Raw genomic sequence first — 26,580 nt, 5'->3', positions numbered from 1 at the left:
CATTGTGGGCTGCCCCAGAGCGAGCAGAAGCACAGCTCACACACAATATGTGTTGGCTCGCCAAAAAGGAGCAGCCAGGGTCCCTTCCACAGCATGTCATGTAACTGGGGAAGGGGCCTGTGAAACGGCTTGGCCTTTCCTGCAGGGCAAGAAGATAGCCCTGGGCGCAGGAGAGCTGAGGTTGGGGGAGTGGGGAAGGCGGCGGGCATGTCTTTCAAGGAGGCCAAACCTGGGGACAGAGGCAAGAACCCAGAAGACCATGGCAGAAAGCAGACTGCACAGACTGCAAGTGAGCATGGATCTTGTCTATGATATCGTACGCTAGCAGGCACGGAGGCATAGAGATGGGGCTGTAGCATGCCATTGTGTGTAGAGCATTGCCCGCTGGACTGCCCCAGCTCCACTATTCATTTCTTCTTGTTTGTGCCTTGCAGGCTGGATGAACGGGATGGAGGCAGGCAACCAGCCCAGCACTTCGGCCGAGAAGAAGGGTCACCATTGGCGGAGTTACAAGTTGATCATCGACCCGGCTCTGAAGAAGGGGCAGCACAAACTCTATCGTTACGATGGGCTCAGCTTCAGCATGCCTGTATGTGCTCCCAGCTGTGTGTGTATTGGGAATGGGGGTCTGCTCTGTGGCTATTGGTATTAGGGGGTCTGATGCCCCAGCTGAGCCTTCCCCAGCTGTAATCCATTGGCCATGCAGCTTGACAAGTGAATCCCGTGTAGTGAGCCTGTCAGTGCTTGCAGCTTCCCTCCTCCCGCACGTTCTATGTATGTGTCTGTGTGCTGGGGCTAATTCTCTTTACTAACTGCCTTGTTTATTCGCAGAACTCCGGGGTCCCTCCAGTGGATTCAGTAAGGGATCCCCGGATCGGGCGTATATGGACCAAAATTAAAGAGCTGGATTTGCTCGTCCCCAAGCTCAAGGTATTCTTATTGCTCAATATATGAAGTTCCCTCGTCTGATGCTGATTGGCAGACTGACTGCTAGCAGTGCTCTAAGTCTAGGGGTTTGCCCCCATGTGTTGTCAGCAGCAGCCTCAGACACGTCTGTCAGAAATGTGCAACATGTGGCTTCCCAGCAGCGATTCGTGCACTACAACTCGCAGCTTTATAAGTGCAAGTCTGTCGTGGAATGCTGGGAGCTGTAGGACATCAAACAGCTGGAGAGCCGCATGCTAAGGGAGACTTTGCGTTGACGTTAGATTGACAGCGCGCTACTGTGTCCGCGGCGATTGAGCGATCAGCCCGTGCTCGCCCCTTTAATTCTCCCCATGTCATTGCAGATCGACGAGTTTTATGTGGGGCCAGTGCCCCCCAAGCAAGTGACGTTTGCCAAATTGAATGATAACATCCGCGAAAACTTCCTGGGGGACATGTGCAAGAAATACGGGGAAGTGGAGGAGGTGGAGATCCTGTATAACCCCAAAAACAAAAAACACCTGGGCATTGCCAAAGTCCTATTCGCCACCGTGAAAGGCGCCAGGGACGCGGTGAAACATTTGCACAACACCTCGGTCATGGGCAACATCATTCACGTGGAGCTGGACACGAAAGGTGGGTGCGTTAGGGCCCAAGTGACTTCCCGGCGCCTCTGGCTTTGCAATAACCCACCGAGCTCTTGTGCGCGCACAGTCCCTGAGTAGCGACGAGTCACGTGTAGAGAGAGTGTTGTCTGTTGCTAGGAGACTGCAGTCCTGGCCTGTGTATCACTAAACTTCGTTACTCCTATCAGTTTCCTGCAGCTTTGTAGCACTTTCTGTCCTCCTTTCCATACACTCTGACCACATCTCACCTTACTGATTGTTTTTCATTCTTTTAGTAGTGTACAATGTACTGTAGGGATGTTTAAACCAGCTGCCTTTGTGCAGGTACAACACTCTGGAGAGCACTGCCAGCTGGGATGTAAAAAGAAAATACAATTTGGCCCAATCAAAGAAAATTGAATTTCAAGCAACTTTCCAGTATACATTAAACAAAACATATATGTGAATTTAAAGTTATCTGTAAATGTTATTGCTATTGAAAGAAGCATCTGCCAGTTCCCTTTCTGCACTGCTGCTTCAGTCTGTGTAGCACTGGAAATGTGCAATTGCTGCACACTCCACAGTTGCTTAAATTACAGTTTCATTAGGCAGAATGTTATTTACATTTAGTTGTTGCTGGTGAAAGATAGGGTAGTCATGACCTGTATATACTGCATTACAGATTGGGCTCCACTCACAAGTGTAAGTTTTGTTTACAAATTAAAACAAAGCCACAGACTTTACACACACAGAATCGTTGATACTGTAAAATATGCCTGGTGTAGGTAACCTTGTTGGTATTGCCATGTGCATTTCTTATGGAATGGCTGTCCACATACTGTGGGGCACATTTACTCAGTTAGAGTGATGGAATAGAATAAAAAAAAACTTCACATTTCGAAGTTTTTTTTTGGCTACTTAGACCATCGAATTGGCTACTTCGACCACGACTTCGAATCGAACGATTCGAACTAAATATCGTTCGAATATTCGACCATTCGATAGTTGAAGTACTGTCTCTTTAAAAAAAACTTTGACCCCCCCTACTTCGCCATTTAAAACCTACCGAACTTCAATGTTAGCATATGGGGAAGGTCCCCATAGGCTTTGCAAGTTTTTTTGGTAGAAGAAAAATCGTTGGATCGATTAAAATCCTTCGAATTGAACGATTTTTCGTTCGATCGAACGAATTGCAGTAAATCCTTCAACTTCGGTATTTGAAGTCGAAGGATTTACCTTCGGCAGTCGAATATCGAGGGTTAATTAACCCTCGATATTCGACCATATGTAAATCTGCCCCTGTGTAAGCGGAAAGTGAGAAATTATTTGTTCATATTTTGGTAGCTATGTGTATTTATTGGCATGTTGTAAGCTTTTTGTAGGTGTTGCTCTTTTGTGCTTCTAAGTTATACATGTCATTTCAAATAGTCATTGACTAAGTCTTAAATAGAATGGTAAAAATAAGGGATATTTAAATGTGTCCTTTTATAGGTAAATATATATCACTTAAACATCACCTGTAATATAAGTACTTCAGCCTCAGAAGCAGAAGCTTAGTCTTTGCTGTTTATTGTATAAATCGGCATGCTTAGCATCGTAGGGACAGAGCAACTGGAGTTAATGCAGCTGTGCCAAAACTACTACCTACTATGGCATTCCCTCCAAATTGTATTTGTGGGAGTTGTAGTTTGGCAGCAGATTGCCTTTTCTACTCAGGAGTGTAAATATAGAGGAAGCAGACCCTGAGGCTGCAGGGGGGCCCAGGAGGTATAGGGGCCGCAACTGTCATATACAGTTTAAATAAATATTGGTAAAACAAGTCAACCGCTAAATATTTTGGGGATCTGAAAAATAATTTGCTGTGGGGCCCAGTAATATCTAGTTATGCCACTGTTTCTACTACTAAGGATTAGTAGAACCTAAGTTGTAGGAATCGGTTTGTGAGCTGTTTTTGGTTTACTCCAATGTATTTTTAGGCATCATCTCAGTTTTGCAAAGAAATTATATAGTTTATCAAGATTTTATTATTGCAGAAGAGTAGAAAATCCTTTTATCACTATTGCAGTGCTTTAAACTGGTAATAATTGTTTTGGTAATCTAAAACATTTATTAAGCCTTTTCCAGTCACCAACACTTATTTAACGTAGAGTTCGCTTATATATTTGGGGTAGTACTTTTTGAGTTCAGACAGTAATAATTTAGCATTTTTGTTATTGAAGTATGGCATATTTGTATTTAATTGGAACTGTAAAATTGTCCAAACTGTTGTTAAATTTGTAAATGATTTAACCTTTTCTACGTGGACAGGTTGATGTTTCATTTACCTTGTCAAAGTAAGTAATATGGCAGGCCTATACATATTGTCACAGTTTGTTATGAAGGTATGACCGGTTTCTGCTTTTAGATACATTTCATACAAGTCTAAGGAATGTTATGATTGTTGCAAAATGTGTACTTTTTAAACAAATTTCTTGTTAATAACCATAAATCCAACTTCTAAAATCATTTCATAACAGAACTTGTCACATTAACAGGGTTTGGGAGTAGTTTCCTTGTAAAGTGTATTATTGTAATGGGCATGCTAGTGCTTATAACATGCTGTTATTACCCGTAGTATTTATTTGTATAGATTGCAATTTAAAAGGGGAAGTTCATCAACAAAACATTTGTATGTTTGGCCTATTTTTATCTGCTTTTCTAGTTAGACTCTCTTTTATGCTTTTTGAATCATTTGCTTTTCTATTTTTAAATGCTGTTAGGTGGCTGGAATTATTGTTACTTTTTATTATTTATCATTCCTTTTCATCTCCCAGTCTGCCATTAAAACTATTGCATGGTTGCTAGGTAAGCAGTGCTCTTAAAGCTTTTTTAAAAAAAATCCAAACTGTGGAGCTGTAGAACACATCTTTAAAATTTAAAACAAAATAAAGACTAGTAATAAACAACCTTAGAATATCACTGCGTGTATATGATAGGAAATGTTAATTGTATTGAGCCCCCTAGAGGTGAAAGTGCCGCAGTGTAAAATCCTGTTTATTGGTTCATAATCAATTACCCTACAAAACAGACAAGATTTAAGATAGCCACACAAAAGGTTGCAATAATTTTTATTTTTAAAAAAAAGTGCTTTCGTGTTTGTGTGCTGATTAGCTCTTTTTTTTCTTAGGTATTTATAGATATGTGAATTTATAATCCTAAACTATACTTGAAGCACTCGGTGTAAATCCTGATTTACTATCAGTTGTGATGGATCAGAACTGTAAATTTATCCCTACCATACCTAGATCTGGCAATTTAACAATTTTGACCAGATTTTGAAATTTGACATGAGGCTAGACATTTTGTCAGTTTCCCAGCTGCCCCAGTCATGTGACTTGTGCCTGCACTTTAGGATGAAATTACTTTCTGGCAGGCTGTTATTTCTCCTACTTAATGTAACTGAATCAGTCTCAGTGGGACTTGGCTTTTACTATTGAGTGCTGTTCTTAGATTTTTCGAGGGAGCTGTTATCCTGTGTTAGGGAGCTGCTATCTCGTTCCCTTCCCATTGTTCTGTTGTTAGGCTGCTGGGGGGGGGAGGGGTGATATCACTCCAACTTGCAGTACAGCAGTAAAGAGTGATTGAAGTTTCAGAGCATAAGTCACATGACTGGATGCAGCTGGGAAATTGACAATATGCCTAGGCCCATGTCAGATTTCAAAATTGAATATAACAAAATCTGTTTACTCTTTTGAAAAATGGATTTCAGTGCAGAATTCTGCTGGAGTAGCATTATTAACTGATGCGTTTTGGAAAAAAAACAACATGTTTTTCCATGACAGTATCCCTTTGAATCTGCCAATGCACAAGTAAAAGTGTGCTTGGAACACTTGCCTGTTCCAATCATTAAAGCTTCAATTCAAGTTTTATTTATTTTTTATTTCAACCCCCTTTGGAGGTCCAGTATTTGGTCAGAAACCCTCATAATAAGGTTATAGGATTTATATGGGTGTGTCAATCATTCAGCCACAGTTTCAACAAATATCTAAGATACCAAATATCATTCTAATTGACCTCTGAGCTGGGCTTTCAGGTATATCTAGGATAACAAATAAGTTTAAAACATATTTGGGCAAAAAAATGTATCTCTTGACTGTAAAAACAGTTCTTTACATCACATTACATTTTGCAGCAGGCACTTTGGGAGGTATGCCCTTTTTAGCAAATGGCTATGTAGAGAAAACCTGTGTAATATTAATCATCTACCAGTATCTTTGTTTGGATACTGATGCTATATTCTACTTTATTCACATAGGTGAAACGCGTATGCGCTTCTATGAACTCTTGGTTAATGGTTATTATACTCCTCAGACTCTTCCAGTTGGAACTGATTTGGATGCTTCTCCCACTGTGAATGAAACGCCACAGGTAGGTATGAACGCCCACAGTATGTGTTTTGTTTTGTTTTTTTAATATAGTTCAGTAGATAGGGCTTGTGCCTAATATACTTTTGCCTTATAAATCTATGTTTTTTTTTCTTATTTCTTGACATTATCATGAAAATTGAAGCTACTCCTTGTTTGGCACTTGCAAGGTAGCTAATACGATTTCCAGATCACAGATCCCCTTTGCATTGAAGTCCTGCTTATATGTTCACTGGTAATCTGATTTATCTACCTCACAAAAACAGAGTAGCTTCAGGTTCCTTTCTTAAAGTGTTTGTTTACCTTCCAAAACTTTTTTTCAGTTCAGTTGTTTTCACCACAAATAAAGACAAATAAAATATTTTTTTTTAATTACTTTTAATTTTTTTACCATTTAAAAAAAAAAAAAAAAAAAAAAAGTCGAAAGGTTAACTTTTCTGTCCCCGTATTTCAGTCTGGCATCTCAGTAATCCAGGTGCAGATTCTAAACGTTTACATTTAATTGTAACAATTGTTACAAGTTGTTACATTATTTGAGACATTTCTCAGCTTCCTCTGTGGAATATTAGCAAATATTTTATCAATTCTAACTTTACTGAAACTCAGTGACAACAATAACAAATGTATCAATTTAGAGCTGCTTCTGAAAGACATTAGAAGATGAAAAATGAATTTTTAAACTTGAGAAAAATGGTTGCAAATACAAAATAGAAACTAATTGGAAAAATATTCAGGCAAATAAATGTTCAGGACAAGCCCTTTTCTTTGAACTTTTGATAGGCAAAGGATAGGGGTATTGTGTCTATTTAAAGGAACTGTTCAGTGTAAAAATAAAAACTGGGTAAATAGGCTGTGCAAAAATAATTTAAATTTAGTTAGTCAAAAATGCAATGTATAAAGGCTGGAGTGAGCGGATGTTTAACATCGGAAGAGAACACAACTTCCTGCTTTTCAGCTCTCTACCTCTGATTTAGTCAGCAACTTTAAGGGGGGCACATGGGACATTACTATTTTGGATTCGGCCGAACTCCCGAATCCTTTGCAAAAGATTTGGCCAAATACCGAACCAAATCCTAATTTGCATATGCAAATTAGGGGTGGGAAGGGGGAAACATTTTTTGTTTACTTCCTTGTTTTGTGACAAAAAATTATGCAATTTCCCTCCCGCCCCTAATTTGCATATACAAATTAGGATTTGGTTTGGCCGGGCAGAAGGATTCGGCAAATCCAATTTGTATCTCAAAGATAAAGCTCTGTAGTTAGTCACAGCTATAATGCGTTGTTTTTTTTCCAGATTTTGGAGACCTGTAAATAAAAGCACACCTTGGGGAAGCTGGAGCATATAAAAATGTCAGTGATACAGAATTATTTGCAGTTTGTACATTTTTTTTCTACTTTACCTTTCACAGGTTGTTGTTGTTGAGCCAGTGAAACGTACAAAAGAGACTTCCATTGGTGCATCAGTTACCCCAAACAGCAGTACTCCATTTTCCCATGATACAGCCTATTCAAGCTCTCGGCAAGGTACGCCTAATTCTTACAGCCAGTTTACACCACAGTCACAAGGGACTCCTCATACTCCCCGCTTAGGAACCCCTTTCTCGCAGGATTCCAGTTATTCCAGTCGTCAAACAACGCCAGCTTTTCATTACGGACAGGACTCTGGTTTTAAACCAAGGAGACATGAAAAAAAGTTTACGGATGCTTATAACAGAAGGCCAGGCCACCACTATGTACACAGTTCTGGATCCTACAGGGGGCCTGAACACACATCTAATGTGGCCAAACCTCAAGCAGAAATATTGCAGCTTCCCCGTACTCCACCTAGCGGGAATTATAAATCCGCATTTTCACCTTATCAAGGAAGTACTGTTTTCCCTCAAACAGATGAGAGCCAGTATCCTCAAACATCAAGGGATATGGAGTACAGAAGGATAGGGCCTCAGACTTCAGAATCATATACTGATGCAGGGTGCAACTCTGCCAGTTTGGAACTGAAAATAGTAAAAGAGAAACCAGAGGAACCTCCACCTCCAGAGCCTGACTCTACCACAGAGCAAAAAATATCATTTTCTCAGACCCCAGAGAGGTGTGAGACACCTGGAACTCCAACTCTGGAGGCTGAAATGCAGCATGACAGTTTGGACACACGGATTGCAATGCTATTAAAAGAGCAAAGAACCCAGCTGCATTTAATTGCTGGTGAGCAAAACTCAGACCATGAAATAAGGATGGAGGGAAGTCCAATATCATCCTCTTCCTCTCAGCTTTCTCCAATCCCTCCTTATAGTTCAAGCTCCCATTACCAGGATGTTACCCCTTCATCCCGACCCTCAAGCACAGGATTAGAGGATATTAGCCCAACCCCATTGCCAGATTCTGATGATGATGATGAGCCGATTCCTGGCACTGCCTCGCTTTGCCAGAACTCAAGGTCAGCATCTCCCATAGACCAGATAAACCAGCCTGTCCGAAAAATGGAGAGTCTGGATAAGAAAGAACTTTTAGTGGGTGATGAAACCCCAACATCTGAGAAAATGGATGAGGTAAGTGAAACTAAGTGCAAATGGGCGCCAAAGTTTTATAACCCAAGCAACCAGGGAACAATTTTGAAATCAAAATGGAGAATAGATAGCATGGGGCCTGAAAATAAAAATAGACAGTAATAAGAAACTGAGGCCTTACTGTTGATTATTTTTATGGTTGCAGTGAAAAACGTTTTAACCAACAGAAGACCAGTTTTAAAGTAAACATGAACATAGATGATAAGATCCACTCATTTTACCATGTTGGTAGATGAGCTGATCTATACCTGATTTGGCCAAGAAGATATTCTGAGGGCCCTATACACGTATGAGCTGGAGGGGCCCATTCAGCAGCTTTTATTGGTGCGTGCGCGTATGGAACATGGAGGAGCATTCAACAAACAAAAACAGAGCAACACACAAATTGGAATTTCTTTTGCTTGTCTATTAAAATCTGTTACTCTAACTGAGCCTGTTAAGTGCGGTATTTTTTCGTTAAATATTGAGAAAGAGAAAAAATAAGACATTGATTTCCTTTAACAGACTAGTTTTTCTTTATCATCAGCTGCTAAAGAGATTAAAGCTAATGTCATGCCAGGTGACCTTACTGTGGCAAGCAAACAGGAAAGGTGATCATGTCACACTTGTAAATTAAGTGCCCCCCTTTGACACATGAGTATGTGGAAAGAATCATATTGGCAGCACATAGACTTTTGAAAGATTCATACCTCCCGCTCTCTATGGGCTTGCGCCCTTATTGCACGCTTGTAGGGTCAAAAGCTTCCTAAGGATTTAGGAATTTGTAGCTGGATGTTCTGTGCAGGGATAAGGGATCTTTAGATCTTCCAGGACTGCATTAAGCTGGCCATAGATGTTGAGATTTTTTAAAAGATCCAATCCTCATCGTGAGACCACGATTTATCTCAGAACGATCGTACCTACGAATTGACCATCAACTAAAAAGACCAATTTGCCATGAAAACAAAGGGGAGCTGCCTGCTTGGCCCTGCAAACATAGATAGATTGCACTGGGACCGACAAAGATTTTTTTGACCTGGCCGATCAATTTCCTGACAGATGTCGGCCGAAAAATCATAAGATGTATAGGATCAGATGGCTAGAGTTTCTATGGGAACCAGCAATGATATCTCTTCATTGGTTGTTAGACTGGAGGGTGTGTTTGTTAATCTGAGATGAGAAGAACTGAGCAGGCTCCTAAGTCAAAAGCCAAAGTAAATTCCTGAGGAAAGGGGCAGAGTGGGTTAGAAGAAGAGAAATAATTCTAAATGATTATTAGAGTGACCGGTATCTAAAGATTTAAAAGAGGCTGTTCACTGATTAAATGTGTGTTTACATGTCCTTTAAAGAACAATTCACTGGAGGGATGGGGGTGGAATGCCAATCTGCTAGGCATCCCCCTAACAATCTTTTTAACTGATTGCACAGTTATTGTCGTGCCAAAAATGATCACTATTTGGAGCATGTGTTGGCCCACATATTCATTAACTATCTGACCCATCAAGTACAGGCTTATCAGCAGGGTCAGATCAGTTCTCTGACCAAACTAAAAGATATCCAAGAGATTGTTCCAATGACCCGTCGGCTTGAGATCCTAATTATCATGTGGTGTATTGCTCGCTCTATATCTACAGTGTTTTAAAGAGACGCTGTCCTCCCCAGAGAGTTCTGTTGATTGAATCTAACAGAAATCTGATATGGGCTGTGGCATCTTGTTGCTTTCCTTACCCATTACACTCTGTAAAAACATCCCGTTTTCAGATCAATGAACATGGTCACTTTCCCTTCAAGAAATTCACAGCGAGCTTGGCGTATAAACTAATTTTCTGTCTTGACTGAAAGGGAGTGACCTCTTACATTTGATTCGACCGTAGTGATTTAACCTCTACAAGAATAATAAACCTCCAGCATTTATATTAGTGTACAGGTTTGCTGAAGTGAGTGCACACAATGTGATGTGTTCACCAGAACAAACCTCTCAGAATCCCAAGGATTGCAGTACTCGCATTACATTGCTTAAACTTGAGAAAGGGCTCATATAGTCCAAAACGTTGCTTTGCTATATAAACGGCATGGCTATATTGGGGGTAATTCAAACGATGGAATTACGATACGCCAAGGGGCTCCGACGGGTCGATCGGTTAAAAATCAAACCTTCCCGATCGATATCGTGGCCAGATATGGATCGGGAAGACCCGTCGGAAGCCCCCATACACGGGCAGATAAGCTGTCAAATTGGTCCAAACGACCGATATCGGCAGCTTTATCTGCCCGTGTATGGCCACCTTAAGACAAGCCAGGTGATTAACAGACCTGTCTCTGCTGGGGAACCAAGACTTTTGTAACATTGTTTAAAAAGTAGCAACCCAGATTTACTAAATGTATATTGGAAAGTTGCTTAGAATTATGTTTTCTTTTGTTTGGCAAATTTCTATTTTGGGGTTGACGTTCCCTTTAAAATGTTTGCTTGCCTTTCCTGTGGATTGATAACCAGACATAATTGATTACGCAATAACCAAATCCTTCTGTCTTTATTCTTGACAGGGTCCTCCATCCTCGGGAGAGGACATGGAGATCTCAGATGATGAAGTTACCCCTTCTCCAATCACAAGTGCAGAGTGTCCCATAACCAGTTCATCTGTCATTGCCTCAGTCATTCCCATTCCACCACCTAGGTTTCCGCCTCTGCCCCCACCACCTCCTCCACAGCCTGGATTTCCCATGCCACCTCCTTTACCCCCTCCACCGCCTCCTACCCATCCATCAGTAACAGTACCACCACCTCCATTGCCTGCACCACCTGGGGTGCCTCCGCATCACATATTGCACCCTCCACCTCCATATCGTCATTTCCCTATGATGCAAGGGGAAATGATGACTGTCCTTGGGAACCACTGGGGTGGGATGACAATGTCCTTCCAAATGCAAACTCAAATGCTCAGCCGTATGATGCAAGGGCAGGGTTCTTACCCCTACCACCATTTCATGGGAGGCTCCATGCAGTTTGGTAACCAGCACCCTTATCGGCCATTTGCTATATCTGCACACCTTTCCAGAGGACAGCCTTGGCCACCCTTTCCAAAGTTTGATCCATCTGTACCACCACCAGGCTACAAGCCCAAAAAGGAGGATCCTCACAAAGCAACAGTGGATGGCGTCTTGCAAGTCATTGTCAAGGAGCTGAAAGCTATAATGAAAAGAGATCTGAACCGCAAGATGGTTGAGGTGGTGGCTTTTAGGGCGTTTGATGAATGGTGGGATAAAAAGGAAAGTTTGGCAAAGGTATATATGTTTCATAACAGTTTTGATAACTCTTTTGCCAGGGCATCCACTTCATTAGAAACCCTGTATGCAGCATGGGATTGGCCTGCCAGAGAACCAGAGTATCTCCCTGTGGGCCCCAGCCAAGGACAATTTCCATCAGCTCTTTCTTATTTGCACCATAGGTCGGCTATTACAATTAACACTGTCTACGTCAATTGTTGTGAGGATGGGTCCTCTGATGGACCCTAGGAGGCCCAGTCCAACACTGCCTGTATGAGTGTTTTTATTTAAGAAAGGAATATCAAATTGTGGACACAGAACACCATTTACCTAAATTTTACATTTTCTGTATGAAATAGAGCTGATATTTTTCTTAACTGCATAGGGTTAAGTTTGAGAAGAAATGGCATTGCTTGGAGGGATGGTACTGCAGTCTGTCTTGTTTATAAAGGGAATCATAGTAACTGGTCATAATGAGCCTACAGTCTAATCAAATTAACCAATGTTCCCACAAGTATGATAAATATGGATAATATGTTGTATTAAACTTTGCTTTTTCCTCTTTTTTTTTCAGCAATCTTTAACACCTGTAAAATCTGGGGAGAGCAAGGACGAAGATAAACAAAAGACTAAGGAGCAAATAACATCTAGCCTCCTGGAAAGCTGGAATAAAGGGGAGGGATTAGGCTTTGAGGGTATTGGACTGGGCATTGGTCTGCGTGGTGCAATCCGACTACCCTCTTTTAAGGTAAATACCCTTTTCATGAAATGGCGCATTCCACTGACATAACTATTGCAGCTTTGTTTTATAAAGGGGAGCAGTATCAAAGTTATATCACTGGATATTCTTTGGGCATGCCTCCCTGTGAGTCATGGGCAGTTCAACACCTTACTAGCTGTAGAAGGCAGCACTGTTCAGATCATGCATGTCTCTAAGCAACCAAGGCTACATTGCATTTAAATTCAGGAGCCTGACTTTCTTTCTGTATACTTATTTCATGCACTGTAGCTTGGTCTAACACCAAGACCTTTCTTGAAATGTAGAGACCTAGGGCCACTGTTATTACTTTCAAGACATACCAGTGCAGCCAGCTAATATCATTTATCTCTTGTAGGTAAAGCGGAAAGAACCTCCTGATGCTGCACTGGCTGGAGATCAGAAGAGGATTCGTCCATCACATTCAGTAGATGATGAGGATGAAGGTGTGCACTCACTCATGTTAACTAATAACATAAAATGATATAGCTAGCTAATACGCTTCTACAAATGCTTGTTCTTGCTACTACAGAACTTTCTATTGCAAAACCACAAGAATTTTTGCTTTTACAAAAAAAACTGAGATGTGGTTCTTAATGTCCAAACGCAAAAATTACACTGGTTTTCAAGTTTACAGCACCCAAGAAGCTATTTTTTGTTTATTTTACTGAATAGTCATTTATCAAGTGTCCAAAATTCTTGTTCATTTCAACAGACATTCTAAATAGATTAACAGCCTTTGTTCAACGCAGTTCTTCTCCTCTTTGGGCCTTGCATTTTTTAGCTTAGGTGCGAGTGTCCATTTGAGCTCTGGTTTATTACCAGGTAAAAGTTAGCCTAAATGGAGCAAGTGTTGCTGACTCCCTTGTAAACCCACCTTGCTGTAACTTTATCACACGAGCAGCTTGCTTGCTTGAAGAGCTTGTTGCAGCAGCCACCTTTTCTGAGCCTACTGCAGTATATAAACTTATGTTAAATATATTTATCAACGTACGAGGTCAAGTTTTTGCCACGGTTAGTTTTCCGATCTCAAACATATGAGATTTATCCAAAAAAAACCTCCAATTCAAACAAAAAAAGCATTTGAGTTTCTATTTTTTTTTTTTCATAAATAAGGTAACAATTTTTGAGTCTCCAATTTATTATTCTTGTTCCTTGGTTTGGCTCAGTGTGTGGATTGGTGTTTTTCACTCTTAATATTTTGATGGCAATATTTATTTTTCTTTTTTAAGTAGAAGAATATTGATCCCATGTTGAGAGGTTTTGATTTTTGGTATGAAATGGCCTTATAAAGCTAAACAAGCAGTTCATCGGTTTTTACTATAACTTTCTGATAAAACAGTCCTTATGCTTACTGTGAAGCTTGCTAAAAATATAAGTAACCCCAAAAAATTATAGTGTTTGTATACATTTAAATAAAATTAACTATTATTCCCTTCTAGTAAAAACTGTGTGTTCACTTCACAAACACTACCACAGTTTTGTAGCCATAGGGCAGGTTTTCAAAATGAAATTGGTCTGTAAATACCGGATAACATAAGAACAGATAGAATAAAATGGTTTTAGTCTTTTTTTTTTTTTTTTTTTTTTATGGGATGAATGGACAGATGATATATGAGTAGCCGTACATGGTACAGCCGCCTATATTGCTGTTTATTTATACAGTACAGCAGGAGATAAATAGCTGCTGCACTGGCTGACATAGTACAGCGACAGATTACATTTTCAAACCTGGCCAATATCCATGGCTATCTTGGTACAGATATCGAAATATTTTATTGGCACATGTAGGAACAGCTTTATGCAGAAAAATAAACAGTAGTCAAATACCATTCAAGACTTACTTGAAAAATAAATGAATTGCAGAATAACATCATTAAATAAAATTTGGTGGGGGAATTTGTTTGGTGTAAATTGCAGTATCCCTTTAAAAGCACTTATTCAAACTTTATTTAGGATTCAGGAGCACAATTTCTCACACACACATGCACACACACCGTATATGGCACCTCCTCATGCTTTCCTTGTGAACTGAATTTGTCTGTTTTCACATCTCTCATTGTCCCAAAACACATTGACTTGATGCTTGACATATTCATTGCATGATCTGAATAGGTTAATACAGTACCTGGTTGCATGTGAATGCTACTGCATACTGTCATCGATAAAAGGGGCTTCTTAAAATACTTGCACAAAAAGTAGTAAGATACTCTTCAAAATTGATGGCCTGGTTTCATTGTCATCATTGGTTTATGTATCTCCAGCAAGTTATACAGTGCTTTACATTTGTTAATAATGAACAGCCAGGGTTACAGAGTGAACATAAAATCAAAGGACCTCTATATGCAAAAGCTCCTGTTTTCCTTACAAATGTCCTTTTATCTTTGTTTGGCTTGGCAGAGTCTGAAAGAGATCGAGATCTCTCTGGTACAGCATCTGACTTATCAAAGAAAGATGCTGATGCAGTAAACATCCGAAGAAGGCCAGCAAGACCCTTAGACAGTGAAGGGGAAGAAGAGGTTGAAAGTGAAGGAGATGATGGGGAGACTTCAGATAAAGAAGACTCATCTTCTGAGAAAGAAGACCAAGATGATGCTTCTGTCTCGGCTTTGTCCAGTAAAGTATGTTAATTCAGAGTTAACACATCAATATTCTGGTTAAATTGTAATAAAGTTTTTTATGGGCAATTTAAGATTGCCATATATACCAATTTTAAATATTGTGAATATTTGAAATATTTTATAGCTGCAGGAGAATAATATTTAGAACCCTTATGTTTTTATGGAAAAGTTGTTTTATATATCTGAATATAAATATATATCTGAATATAAAACAGGCACTGTTATCTGGTGAATGTGGCCAGATGCTTTACTTATTTACAGTAGCAAACACATTTGTTTTTCTTTTTTTTTTCTCTTCAGAAGCAGCTGTATGGGGCAAAAGAGGATGAGGATGATGATGATGCACAAAGCAGTGGGAAAGAAGAGGATGTTGTTTCAGAGGAAGGTAGTTTTGTTGGATATTTTACTCGGTATATTGCCAGATTATTCAGGAGCATTGGCAAATATTCGTGTATACAGACATAGCCTCATTTTTAATTGTGAAACATGGTGTCTGCTGCAACCGTTGGAATCTACTTAGAACATACATATATAGGAATTCTAGAATGCCAGTAGCTGGTAAAATTAAGTATTTGATGAAACTGAATAAATAAATGTGGGCAGTATTTTATATGTTTAGAGGAAAAGTTCCTTCTTTGTGTATACTTTAAAAAGGTAAACATTAAAAAGAATGTACTATATATTTGTACATGTAAGTTATGAACCTCCATGTTTGGTTTGTACATGTTGTTATAATAATTTATGTTCTGTAGATGACACCACCAGTGTAGCTTCTTCCAGAGCTGAGATGGATTCTTCTGATGTAAGTGAGGAATCTTCAGAGTATGAGTCAAGCTCAGATTCAGATGACGAAATAGAGGGGGATGACGACGAAGAAGAAGAACTAATCTTCGAGGAGGATCAATCTGAGGAACTAGATTTTGGTCAGGAAGATGATATTGAGACTGAAAGGGAAGTAGACGTCTTCAGGGAGGACGTGTCTGAAGGTAGCAGTTCAGCAAAGGCAGAAACAGATTTAGAAGATGATGAATTGCAAAAAATAGAGCTAGATATTGCACAACCGGCACAAGAGACATCACATCTGAGAAAGAAAGACCTAGATGTACCACTGGTTGAGTCTAAAGAACACAAACCGGATACCTTAGAGGCGGAGAAGCTCTCTGCAGTACCCAAGCAAGAGGATGTTTTTAAGGAACATGAAAAAGCACCATCACCAATGAATGAAGGTAGTGTTGCCATCTTATATTTCCTTAAAGGAACAGTAACACCAAAAAATGTAAGTGTTTTAAAGTAATGAAAATATCATGTAGTGTTGCCCTGTGCTGGTAAAACTGATCTGTTTGCTTCAGAAACTCTACTATAGATCATATAAACAAGCTGCTGTGTAGCAATGGCGGAAATTGAAAAACGGCTATATGGCACAGGTAACTAATGGATAATAGATAACACCATTAGACAGACAGAGCTTATCTGCTATCTGCTGTGTAACTTGAGCTTTTTCTCCTTTGAATGGCTGCCCCCATTGCTACACAGCAGCTTATTTATATAAACAATAGTAGTGTTTCTGAAGCAAACACACCAGTTTTACCAGTGCAGGGCAACACTTCATTATATTTTCATTACTTTAAAACACTTTTATTTTTTGACGTTACTGTTCCTTTAAAGGATTCTGTCATAATTTTTATGATGTATTATTTATTTCTAAATTACAATGTTTACGCTGCAAATTATTCACTCTACAATATAAAATGTCATCCCTGAACCAGCAAGTGTATTTTTTTAGTTGTCATATTGGTGTGTAGGCAGCCATGTGAGGTAATTTTGCCTGTTCATGTGCTTTCAGAAAGAGCCAGCACTTTTAGGATGGAACTGCTTTCTGGCAGGCTGTTTCTCCTACTCAATGTAACTGAATGTGTCGCAGTGGAACCTGGGTTTTACTACTGAGTTCTGTTCCTAGATCTACCAGGCAGCTGTTATTTTGTGTGAGCTGCTATCTGGTTACCTTGCCATTGTTATGTTGTTAGGGCGCTGGGGGGGGGTATCACTCCAACTTGCAGTACAGCAGCAAAGAGTGACTGAAGTTTATTAGAGCACAAGTCACATGACTGGGGGCAGGTAGGAAACTGACAATATGTCTAGACCCATGTCAGATTTCAAAATTAAATATAAAGAGAAACCGATTTCAATGCAGAAGTCTGCTGGAGCAGCACTGTTAACTGATGCATTCTGAGAAAAAAAACCCCATGAGATTATCCGTTTAAGGACTTTAATGCACCTTTACTTATGCATACCAGGTTTATATTACATTAAATTTCCCTTGTTGAATTGTGTCTAAGTTGTTTGTAAATACCTATATTACAATTTGTCTTTCACAAATAACTAGACTGTTAATTTATTTCTCCATTTTTCCCCTCCACTTTCTGCAGAGGAAGAGTATATAGAGCTTCATTTAGAACCTGTGCCTTTGGGTTCAGAAAATGCACCTGCAGCTGTACAAGAGTCTATGACCATCCGTCCCTTAACACCAACTGGCGCTTTTGGTGAATCTGGTCCTGTTCTCAAGCTTGAAGAACCCAGGCTGCAACTTAATTTGACTCGGATTGTTGCAGAAGATGAAGAACTGTACCCTCGCACACCTGGCCGGGACACAGCTGCTCATTCAGATACAGAGGTCACGTTTCAGCCTGGTTTGAAAGTGCCCCCATCCAGCCTTCCTCTTTTGCAAAGCCACAGTAAGGAAGATGAGTGTTCGCTTCCCCCTGAAAAGCATACTGGTCACTTAAAGGTGACTAAGACATTGTCAGAGGAAGAACTGCCCCGTACACCAGGCAGAGATATCGTGGTTAAGACCTCCCACCTTGGGAAGTCTCAGAGTACAGAGACCATTCCTGCAACACCAGGTAGTGATGCTCCACTCACAGGTAACAGTCTTATGCTGGCTTCCCCGCACATACCTGGTAGTCCCTTTTCTTATCTCTCCCAGTCACCAGGAATAATTAACAGTGGTATTCCAAGGACACCTGGAAGAGATTTTAACTTCACCCCAACCTTCCCAGAATCAAATACAATATTCACCTGCCACCCTTCTGGCAAAACACCCTCTGTAGATGAGCCAGATAAAAAGTCATTTAAAGAACCAACCAGTGCTTCCTTAACTATGAACAGTGTTCCTTCACCCATCTCATTTGCTAGCCCGCCTAGAGGGGTACCACACATGGACATAAGGTTAGAGACAGATGATCTGGAATCATCTGATGCTCCAGCATACTTTTCTAATAAATTATTAAGTGAGGAGAGCGAATGTGAGTTTACTAAAGAACAGCTGCCTTCCACTGATGAATCTGCACCTTCACCACCTCTCCCTCCTACAGAGAAGAGGAAAGAAGACAGATCCAAAAAACCTCTTTCTGCTCATGAATTTGAGTCTTGTGTTGGGAAAAACTATGAAACTTCTGCTGTTGCCTTGTCAGAAGGTGGTTTGGGTAAACAGTTGTTTATAGGACAACCTGATGCTGTCAGTGGTATTAAAGATCCATCAGCTGTGCCACTGGATTTTAGGAATGATGGTCTCTCTGAAAACACAGTTCATGAATCTATTATTCAAAAAGTCCCTTTAAAAGAGTTGGAAAATCAGTTGAAAGAAGTTTTAAAAGAGGAGGAGGATATAACTAAACATAAAAAGTCAAGGAACTCCAGGCTTAAACAATATGATGAGTTTTCAACTGTACCTTCTCCTGAATATTCCCCACCCCGTGCAATGTTTAAACCTCGCTCTGAATTTGAGGAGATGACCATTCTGTATGATATATGGAATGGAGGAATAGATGATGAAGATATCAAATACATGTGCATAACCTATGATAGACTGTTACAGCAAGATAATGGCATGGACTGGCTCAATGACACATTATGGGTTTACCACCCTAATATCCTTTTACTAAGTAGAATGACCACACAAATGTGGTGAAATAGGCTGCAATTCTTTTGTATTTTGTAAACCTAGAATTTGCATTTGTTCTTATGTGTTTTTAAGTGTTTTTGTCACTAATTCAGTGCAAAAGCTACACATACACACACTGCTACACATAGCAGTGAAGAAAAGATGACGCCAAATCATGTGTAAATATGTTTTCCCAAAATACCTTATGTAGGAAATCTGAATCCTGCCACGGATGGTGTATTAAAGAAATCCCTTATGTTCATTAAGATATGTTAGTTTTAGGCTAAAAGTGTTGATGGTACAGTACCAAGTGTTGCCAGTAAACTGTAGCCAACACAAAAACCATGCTGGGATAATTTTATGCTCATACCGTAGATTCTACAGTGGGCCTTACTATAAATAGGATTAACGAATTTATATTCCTTTTAAAAAAAGCTACAACATACACGCACTTTGGCTTGTGTGTTTAAACACTCGTTTTCTACAAAGTTAGTTATACATATGAATAGATGATGACATAAAGCTTGCAGTGTCATCTAGTGAACAGGGACCTTAATTTAAATGATACCGTTAAGGTCTGTGGAGAATGCCTCAGATGAACCCAGCAATATGACAATCCCATGCATATGTGTAAATGCAAATATGCCAGGACATGCCATTGGTGCTCAAAGCTTTGTCCTATATGTTAACTTCATATGTTAACTTCATGATCTATGTGGCACCAGCTTTAGAATAGCTTAAAGCTTTTTTACCGGTTGTGGAGCTCTGAGACAACTTCCAATATCCTGATGTTTTAATGTAGATGGTATATTTTTATATACGTCATATGACAGAGTATTTTACAGCATATTCATGGCTTGTGTGTTTTATAAAGACGGTAAACCTTATGTATAAATATACATCCTAGAACTACATGGTGACTTTAAATATCCCTTATACATTTCTGAAAGGTGCATTGTTTTTTTTTTTTTATTAAATTAAAAAAAAAAAAAAGAGTAAATTAATACAGAGCATGAAATATACCTTACATTCTTTTTAACAGTGCCCTGTTTTGTATCTTGAGGCATGTTGGCAGACTTCACCACCATATTACCACTGCACACCTGAGTGTTTACCCAGGTGTCAAACAGTCCATGGCAGAGAAACAGAATAAAATATAATATAATAAGTACTCGCAAATATAAATGCTCAACCTGAAATAAGTCCTTTACCTAACCACATTGTGATACCCTTTACCTTATAGCTTCAAAGTAAAGTGAGTTATATTATATTTTCATTTTTGAGTTACAGTGACTGAGAAACGGTTTAGATTCAATATACTATAATTAACAGTACTGGATGTGGCACCCATCATAGGTGTATGTGGCTATCTACAGTGTTCCAGAATTGGGGCTAAATGAATATTTATTGTTACAAAAATATACAATTTGTGATTTATGAAGAAGGCAGTTTAATATTTTGTGGATGTGAATGCAATTTTAACTTTGCAGCCACTACTGGTTTTCCTTAACCTATGCTCACCAACCAGTGTTTATTCCCCCAAGAAGAAGAAACGAGATGATGGTTTACGGGAGCATGTAACAGGATGTGCCCGTAGCGAGGGATATTATAAAATTGATGACAAAGACAAACTTAAATACCTCATTAACAACCGTTCTTTGGCTGAAGAGCCTCCCATTGATACCCAGGTAGGAGTTTTGTTTTGTCCAAGTGAACAGGGATACGTTTTAAATTGTACTGCACTAAAGAAGGAAGAGTGTAATTGTTTTTGGTACATTAAAGGGAACTTTAAACTTTTTTTATTTAACTGTCAGTGTTTTTGTTCTTTGAAAATGTAAATGCACTGATGTTGAAAATGTAAATGCACTGATGTTTTTTGTTAGCAATCTCTTGCCATCTATAACGCTTAACTGTTGTTGTTATTTTAATGTCTTCTCTAAAGGGAAAGAGTATCCCAGCTCAGCCTCAGGCCTCCACCCGAGCAGGCTCGGAAAGAAGGTCAGAACAGCGCAGACTGCTCTCTTCCTTTACTGGGAGTTGTGACAGCGACTTGCTCAAATTTAATCAGCTGAAGGTATGAGGCCGGTTGGAAGCCTAGCATAATTGCTTTCCATGGTAATCTTGTAAACTTAATCCAAATGCTAAATTTATCACACTAAAAATTATTATTCTGCCAATTACACTTATACCAGTATAGCAACTTTTAGACCATTTCAAGTGTTGAGAGTTATGTCTTTAATAAGTGAGAGGTCAATTTGCTTTACAATATATTACGCTGGCTTCATATCACTCTTCATTTTGTTTTTAAAGTTCCGAAAGAAAAAGTTGCGTTTCTGCAGGAGCCATATACACGACTGGGGTCTTTTTGCCATGGAACCAATTGTAGCTGATGAAATGGTGATTGAGTATGTTGGACAAAATATTAGACAGGTAAGATTTATTTATTCAAGCCTAAAAAAAAAAAAAAAGTTTCTCACTCAGCAAAGAACTTCAATTAGTAGTTTAGAATGCTTCACATGAACAAGTTAATCCTTAAAAGGCTTAATATATGGACCGAAAATATTGTGAATAATTAACAATTAACAAAGCTCCGTGCCCTGATGGAAGACATTCAGGTGTCATTGGAGGGATATGGTCTTTTAAATCCATGCCCATATATTTAACTTTACTACAAGTATGGGATCCCTTATCCAGATCTGTTGCTGTTGCTGTTGGTTACTAGACCAGTGAAAAAATCTGTCCATTTACTACCCTACCAGCGGCACTGCGCCAATGATGCGAGTCGAGATACCCTCCTCAGGCGGCAGTGCCCCACAGGTTACCAGGGGCGGAAAAAAAACGCTCCTAGTAACTATAAGAGAGGTTTTCAAACTAGGAAATCCACTTGTCTAGTACAGAGAGCAAAATAGCGAAAAATTCATTGAAAAATTAATTGAAAATGATGTACAGGTATTTCAGAAATGCACCTTTTTTTAACAGTACAGTATGATTTGGAAATTAGGTAGTGGTGTTGAAGCAAATGGTCTACTTAGGTGTTGCAGGTAAGAATTATTGTACAGGTATAAACTAGGTCTTCTGGTCTTCAGGATGTAACATGTACATGAACAGCGCTTACGGTTCATTTCTTTTTATATTCGAATTAAGCTGCATAGAGCAATAGAATCTGCAGGTGGCGCAGCACACTGAATATCTTACAAATTAAAGTAATAACCGCACATATAATATATACAATTGTAGAACACTTTTTTTTCTACTGTATCAGAAAAATATGCCTATTTTTACATAAAAATTTAAATATTGATACTTGCTGCTGAGTCATTATTTGGCAATGAATTGTATCTGTTAATTTGTTCTGCTGAAAACTAAAAAAAAAGAGTCTTGATGGTGCCGAAAGAATTATATCCGTGTTAAAATGGCTACCACTACTCTGGAAAGCTTAGAATGAATTTGTCCCATAAATTTGCTGAACTAATTGGAGTCAGTGTGAGTTTTTTTTTTAGCAAAATACGCTGAAGTATTTGGTTTTTTAAAAACAAATTTATTTATTGTTTCTGCTGCAACTTTCTCTGCACAAAGCAAATTGATGTCGATGAGTATTTTGTCGCAGGGTTTGTTTTTTCACAAGAAAAATATTCACCAATGCCAACATGTGGAATTTCTTTGTGGATATATGCCTGATGAAAAATTTTGCTGATCACTAGTGATGCCTTGTAACATTGGGTCCTAGGTTCATTTGCTGCCAGGGCACTGTATGCAGGAATATTGGGTGTTCTCAACAAATCAGCATAAGTTTCCTCCACATGTTCTGAATTTCCTCCAACAAATGGAAATGACATAGTTTATGGTTTGTGATTAAAAAAAAAGTGTTGTAGGGACAGAGCTGCACTAAGCAATACTGGCACCCAAGGCAATACCACTTGAGCCAGTGCCCCTTCTTGCTGTATTTATTAATAATTTAAATTCCTCAGGTATTGATTTTAATACAGTGGTCTTTGCATGTCTTTTGTGATTGTCCCTTTACACAGTCATATTGTAATACAGATTCATTCGAGTCATTCTGAGTCAGCTTAAACTATCTGTAGGACTGTGAATTTTAGCTCTTATCTGCTAAAATACATGGGCTTCTGCATAAAACTGACGATAGAGTTATTCCACCACCTAGTTTAGAATTACTTTTTATGTCATTCATTCATACTGTAGAAATCACAAGTGTCCACAAAGCTCATACAAGCACCAAATCAAAACACACACACTGAATAAAGCAAGGGGTAGCTTATATTTATGCATGGTATGCATTGCCCTCAAGTTTCCTATGATAGATGTTGGCTGTTGATAGATGTCGGCTGTTAGGTGAACCCCACTTTTTCTCCCTTTTCAGGTAATTGCAGATATGAGGGAAAAGCGATATGAGGATGAAGGAATCGGCAGCAGTTATATGTTTAGGGTGGACCACGACACCATCATTGATGCGACAAAATGTGGGAATTTTGCACGGTTCATTAACCACAGCTGTAATGTAAGTAATTCCTTTGTCACTTCTGTTCTTGTACAAAGTCAAAAGAGCATATTGTCATAGTTTATTACCTATTTAGAACTGAGATGAACAGAGACCAGTGCCAATCCGTTAAAGGAAAACTATACCCCCAATACTTAAGCAACAGTTTATATCAAATTTAGTGGCATATTAAAGAATTTTACCAAACTGGTATATATATATATATATTTAAGTAAATATTGCCTCTTTATATCTCTTGCCTTGGACCACCCTTTTGCAATGGTCTTTGTGCTGCTTCAGAGATCACCTGACCAGAAATACTACAACTCTAATTGTAACAGGAAGAAGTGTGGGAAGCAAAAGACAGAACTCTGTCTGTTAATTGGCTCATGTGACCTAACATTTATGGTTTGTTTGTGTGCACCACAAATCCTAAGATCCCAGGGGGTGGCCGTTATTTTTTAAAATGGCAATTTTCTATTTATGATTACCCAGTGGCACATACTAGTAAAAAAGTATATTATTATGAAAATGGTTTATTTACATGAAGCAGGGTTTTATATAAGATCTGTTTCATGCAATATCTTTATAGAGACCTACATTGTGTGAGGGGTATAGCTTTCCTTTAAAAAGTAATGGCTTTGTGTCATAACCCACTGGCCACGTTTCAGTAATCTTGCAAATATATTGTGCATTTGACCCTAAAAGACTTCCACTACCAAACATTACATGTTGACTAGGCTCTTCCTTGCATGCCCCATACTGATGCTCACTGTCAGGAAAACCATAGACCGAGAAGGAAAAAGGCAATCTGAAACTTCAGGGCCACACATTCCATTCTGATAACCATAAACCCGCTGTTACATCCTTTGGACATGTAGATATTTGTAGGTTTGGTATTTTGCATAACTAGTTTGGAATAGTTGAATGTCCTTGAGCTCCACAGACATTTTATTAAAAACATTATGGAGAATGTAATAATGTTATGATTAACTGTATCCATCACTATTTCTTTTAGCCTAATTGCTATGCAAAGGTTGTTACTGTGGAGTCTCAAAAGAAGATTGTGATCTACTCTAAACAGTATATCAATGTGAATGAAGAGATAACATATGATTACAAGTTCCCTATAGAGGATGTGAAGATCCCTTGTCTTTGCGGAGCAGAGAACTGCAGAGGGACGCTAAATTAGAGATCCTCTCTTCAATGCACCTTTCAGCCATGTTGGACTGCAGGATATCGGTGTAAGTTGCACTTTTGCCAAAAATAATGAAAAAAGAAAAAGAAACAAAATATGGTTTCGCACTTCCCCTTGGGCTCATGATCAACACAAGCACATGTATAGTAGGACATTGCCTTTGATTGTAAGGATCCTGGTGCTCTTTCTTCAACCAGAAAACAAGCAAACAAAAACACCCTTTGGTCTATAAATGTTGGGGGGGGGGAGCAAAAACACTATCTCCTCCTGTTTTATACATTTTTAAGGGTATACCGTTACCTTGAGTTTCTGCTTCAAGCTTCCTCATACCACATCCCCTATAGATGAGGAAATGCTACAATGGTGTCTGCAGACTTCTCGGCAGAGAATTAACTTTTTGCACCTTCCTTGGTTTTTAATTTTATTTCATACTTTCATAATGCAAAGTTCTGAATTACTTCCTTACCTTCCCACAAATCTACCAGCTACAATTTGCTAAGAATCATGACATTTCAGTTACACTGACCATTTTCTTTTCTGATTTGGTTCACTTTCTACCCACTGGTATGCAGCCATTTTCTCCTCTCCACTGCTAAATCGGCTGCAAATGATTTATTTGTTATCAGATCCCTTCTTTAAAACATAGTCCTCTATTATGCCCATAATGCATTACAAGATGTTATGAAGTGGCATGACAGAAGCCGTTTTTTAAAACCAGTGTTTAGTTTCATTAAGAGCTTTATTATGATTATGCCTTTTCTATTATGCTGCAAGCACTTATTAACTGCTATAGGATCTTTTCAGATTTAGTTGTACCCTTAAACAAAAAAAGTTTACAGGTATAGAATCTATTATCTATAAAACCTATTATCCAGAAAGACTGATTTTCTTTTTTTTCTCTGTAATAATAAAGCAGTACCTTGTACTTCATGGTATCTAAGCTGCATGACACCACATTGGTGGCAAAACAATTTTCTTGGTTTCTTTTTAATGTTTAAATGTCTTTTAGTAGCCTTAAGGCATGGTGCTCTACATTGCAAAAAAAACCACCTGATCTGGAAAAGCTCCAGGTCCCTCAAGCATTCCAGATAATAGATCCCATACCTGTATTCTTTCCAGGTGTGGCAGTACCTGTACATTCATTTGCATCTGAAAAGCAATCCTCTTTTTCTTTAAATGTAAGTAGTCCAAATTAAAAAGGCTATTAATGCATCATGTCTGCGTCCAAATAATGATGAAATGATTAGGATAGGGCGTCCTTTATAATGCAGATTTTATACAGGAGCCACAGAGTTGAGTTCAATATGCTCTTGTCCATGCAGGTGGCTCTTTTCTGTTCCAGCATTTAGTACTGGTAGGCACATGCCACTATTGTAGGACTTGGTGTGGTCGTAGTATTATTTAAATTAAGTCTTTGTTAATTTTAGCGGTGGGGCGCTTCAAATGGCACTATAGCTAAAATACATTATATGCAGCCTCAATGTAAGTAAATGACTTGCATCCATTATTCTAAATGTTACCAAAAGCACATTCAGCCACTTTTGGCTTCCCCATTGTAAACAGCCAGATAGCAGATGTTTGCAATTCAAATTATAGCTGTTCATTCTTAATGGGGAACTATAACATCGAGGATTTGATTTTTTGTTTTAAATCCAAAAATCTATTTAAGATGCAGAAGAAAAGCAAACGTGTAGTTGACCAATATCAGTGATCACCAACCAGTAGCTCGTGAGCAACATGTTGCTCACCAACCCTCTGAATGTTGCTCCCAGTGGCCTCAAAGCAGGTGCTTATTTTTGAATTCCAGGCTTGGAGGCAAGTTTTGGTTGT

The 26,580-nt window shown here is 39.0% G+C and overlaps 1 protein-coding gene across 1 annotated transcript; it reads left to right on the top strand.

Moving 5' to 3' along the window:
* On the top strand, positions 1–26,580 carry setd1b.L (SET domain containing 1B L homeolog). The gene is made up of 18 exons (XM_018263237.2): positions 1–289; positions 435–589; positions 832–930; positions 1,290–1,560; positions 5,824–5,936; positions 7,342–8,478; positions 11,020–11,757; positions 12,314–12,487; positions 12,855–12,942; positions 14,897–15,117; positions 15,418–15,502; positions 15,870–16,343; positions 17,544–19,043; positions 20,579–20,745; positions 21,000–21,131; positions 21,368–21,487; positions 23,436–23,573; positions 24,571–26,580. Exons 1-18 carry the CDS (start codon positions 208–210, stop codon positions 24,742–24,744), a joined length of 5,868 nt encoding a protein of 1,955 aa, XP_018118726.1. The 5' UTR covers positions 1–207; the 3' UTR covers positions 24,745–26,580.

Source organism: Xenopus laevis, chromosome 1L, assembly GCF_017654675.1.
Source record: "Xenopus laevis strain J_2021 chromosome 1L, Xenopus_laevis_v10.1, whole genome shotgun sequence".
NCBI lineage: Eukaryota > Metazoa > Chordata > Amphibia > Anura > Pipidae > Xenopus > Xenopus laevis.
Note: the sequence above shows the minus strand (reverse complement) of the source record. Positions and strands in the feature narration are given on the sequence as shown.